Consider the following 2,634-nt stretch of genomic DNA (forward strand, 5'->3'; position numbering starts at 1 on the left):
ATCCAAACATTTTTTTCTATACATAGGAAATTTTGTCTTTTTGCCATGAATGCATTTCCTGGTATTTTTTCACGAAATTTCACACGGGAGTAGGTTGGGAACCCAGATTTGATATCCCAAAATCTCAGACATTGTTGCCATCTTCTTTACTCTTTAAATATTCCTATTTTTTTGAACGTAAATGCTCCTAATTCTTAAAATGTTTTAAACAAATTGGCGCCTGACATTGAAGCGGTGAGCAGCTCCAAGCTCTAGAAGAAAGGGACAGCAGGTACTCCACGTGTGCAAGCTCACCACAGACGTGCCAGCCTCGCCGAGGAACCCAGCAGAAAAATATGGGAAATGGCGACGAGGAGAAGGTGGAAGGCCTCCACCACGCTCGGCAGCCCCCGCACGGCGAGTCTTCCTCCTCCTCCCCTTCCTCCCGCCACGCCACGAAGCGCCGACGCGCGCACGGCGCGGCAGCAGCCATGGCCGACCGCTTCTTCCCCAACGACCTCCCCGACTTCGTCGCCGAGGCACCCGACGGCGGCGACCCTCCCGCCGCCGGGCTCCGCGGCCTGCTCTCTCTCCCTTACCCCAGGCTCTCCGACCGGCTCCTCCGCGCCGCGCTCCGGCTCAAAGACAAGGCACGCCGTCTTTGCTTCATTTCTTGTGTTGTGGTTTCATTTCGGGGCGCGCGCGCGCGAGGTGCTCGACTGATTGATCGTGTCCTGCAGGTCGTGCAAGAGACATGGACTAGGACGGGGGGCCAGGTGACGGACTACACGCTCTACACGGGCGCGCTCGGGACGGCGCTCCTGCTGTTCAAGTCCTTCCAGGTCACCGGCGACCGCCGTGATCTCAACCTCGCCAGCGACATCGTCCAAGCCTGCGATGCCGCGTCGCTTGGCCTACCGTACGATGGCGACTCTCATTGTTTCCGTTTTGTAGTTTTGTTTGGTTAGATAGATTGTTCTGGTCGTTGTTAATTCATGTGAAATGATCGCCTGGTTGCAAGGCGCAGGTTCTTGACTTTCATATGTGGGAGGGCCGGTGTCTGCGCTCTCGGAGCAGTGATCGCGAAGCATTGCAATGATCAGTTGATGGAGACCAACTTTCTGAGCTCGTTTGATGAGGTGAAGCCTCTATTAAGCGTAATTTCGGTTCTTGAGTCTGTATGTTAAATTCTGTGCTATTTTGCTACATGGTTGTAGAACCACGGATGGTATACCTAATGTTGTTGACAGAGTTGTCTTACATTTGTGATCTTGTAGATAATTATCACAGAGAAAGTTCCAAATGAGCTGCTGTATGGAAGGGCGGGCTATTTGTGGGCTTGTTTGTTCCTGAATGAGCATCTCAGTGACAAGACAATTCCTGCCGAACACATTGTATGTTGACACTGTGATTCTGTTCCTCTTTTCACATTATTTGTTTCTGTAGAACAATGTGAAAGGTACATCTTATCTAATCATGCAAAACCGCTGCAATGAGGCAGAGTTCTGTAGCAAAGGACATAATTAGGGAGGGAAGGAAGCTGTCGAACAAGGGGAGCTGCCCGCTGATGTATGAGTGGCATGGGAAGAAGTACTGGGGTGCTGCCCATGGACTTGCTGGAATCATGCATGTTCTCATGCACACTGAATTGAAGCTGGATGAGCAGGATGACGTGAAGAATACTCTGCGGTACATGATCAGTAACCGGTTTCCAAGTGGAAACTACCCCTCGAGTGAAGACAGTGAATCCGATCGCCTGGTGCATTGGTGCCATGGTGCCCCTGGTGTTGCTCTTACACTCGCTAAGGCATATCAGGTATTGCTGCATCTGTATAGAGTTAGTCTATAGGATCTTCCTGAGTATGTATGCATCTTATTCACACCACATATGTATACCCATCTGGGAAGTTGTGCATGCATCTCCACATAGGCAAGTTTGTTCAGGCCTCAGCAGGAGTTTTTACTGACGACCAATTAGGCTTTGGCACAAGTTTTAGCTATGACTGATGAGCAGCCAAGTAGTAGTGTTCTAACTTAACTTTCCCTTTGATCACAATGATGAGCTAACCGTTTGTGTTTCAGGTCTTCCAAGATGATCACTTCAAGCAGTCCGCTGCAGAGGCTGCTGAAGTTGTCTGGAACCGTGGTCTTCTCAAGCGAGTTGGAATATGCCACGGTATAAGCGGGAATGCCTATGTATTCCTCTCACTTTATAGGCTAACCGGCAATGTTGAGTACCTCTACCGGGCTAAGGCTTTTGCTTGCTTTCTGCTTGAAAATGCTGATCGATTGATTGCTGAGGAGGCCATGCATGGTGGTGACCGTCCGTTTTCATTGTTTGAAGGAAAGGCTGGGATGGCATATCTCCTTTTAGACATGGTTAACCCCTCGGAATCAAGGTTCCCCGCCTACGAACTTTGAGTTCCAGCATCAATGTATGTAGGCCCAGCGATCCGTCAGTGCAAACAATCTGTGTCAAAAATGATCTTACATTTTGGGACGGAGGGAGTACTTGTGTTCTTATCTACCCTGTAAAATTACCTTAGTGCGGTTGATATCCTTGTAAATTTTAGTGTTTCTGACTCTGCAAACTTGGACCTTTGTAAAATATGCTTGTGAGGGGGTTCTGGTAATAATGCTCATCTTTGTGTTGAA

At 49.1% G+C, this 2,634-nt stretch overlaps 1 protein-coding gene across 2 annotated transcripts; it reads left to right on the forward strand.

Annotated features, from left to right (window-relative positions):
- The first annotated feature begins 273 nt into the window (after positions 1–273).
- On the forward strand, positions 274–2,634 carry LOC125526828 (lanC-like protein GCL2). 2 transcript variants are annotated; one of them, XM_048691449.1, is made up of 6 exons: positions 274–629; positions 720–898; positions 1,001–1,118; positions 1,257–1,373; positions 1,481–1,795; positions 2,062–2,634. In XM_048691449.1, the coding sequence occupies exons 1-6, from the start codon at positions 336–338 to the stop codon at positions 2,398–2,400; spliced, it is 1,362 nt and encodes a 453-aa protein (XP_048547406.1). In that variant the 5' UTR covers positions 274–335; the 3' UTR covers positions 2,401–2,634. The 2 variants fall into 2 exon arrangements, with proteins under 2 accessions (XP_048547406.1, XP_048547407.1); XM_048691450.1 differs by having other exon boundaries at positions 275–629; positions 1,007–1,118.

Source organism: Triticum urartu, unplaced genomic scaffold (genome assembly GCF_003073215.2).
Source record: "Triticum urartu cultivar G1812 unplaced genomic scaffold, Tu2.1 TuUngrouped_contig_2008, whole genome shotgun sequence".
NCBI classification, from domain to species: Eukaryota; Viridiplantae; Streptophyta; class Magnoliopsida; order Poales; family Poaceae; genus Triticum; species Triticum urartu.

Excerpts from the sequence above, each read along its gene's own strand:
- LOC125526828 (XM_048691449.1), top strand. The coding sequence starts at position 336 with ATGGGAAATGGCGACGAGGAGAAGGTGGAAGGCCTCCACCACGCTCGG. Across the intron at positions 899-1,000 it reads GCCGCGTCGCTTGGCCTACC|GCGCAGGTTCTTGACTTTCA; the intron begins GTACGATGGCGA and ends CCTGGTTGCAAG. Across the intron at positions 1,374-1,480 it reads CAATTCCTGCCGAACACATT|AGTTCTGTAGCAAAGGACAT; the intron begins GTATGTTGACAC and ends GCAATGAGGCAG.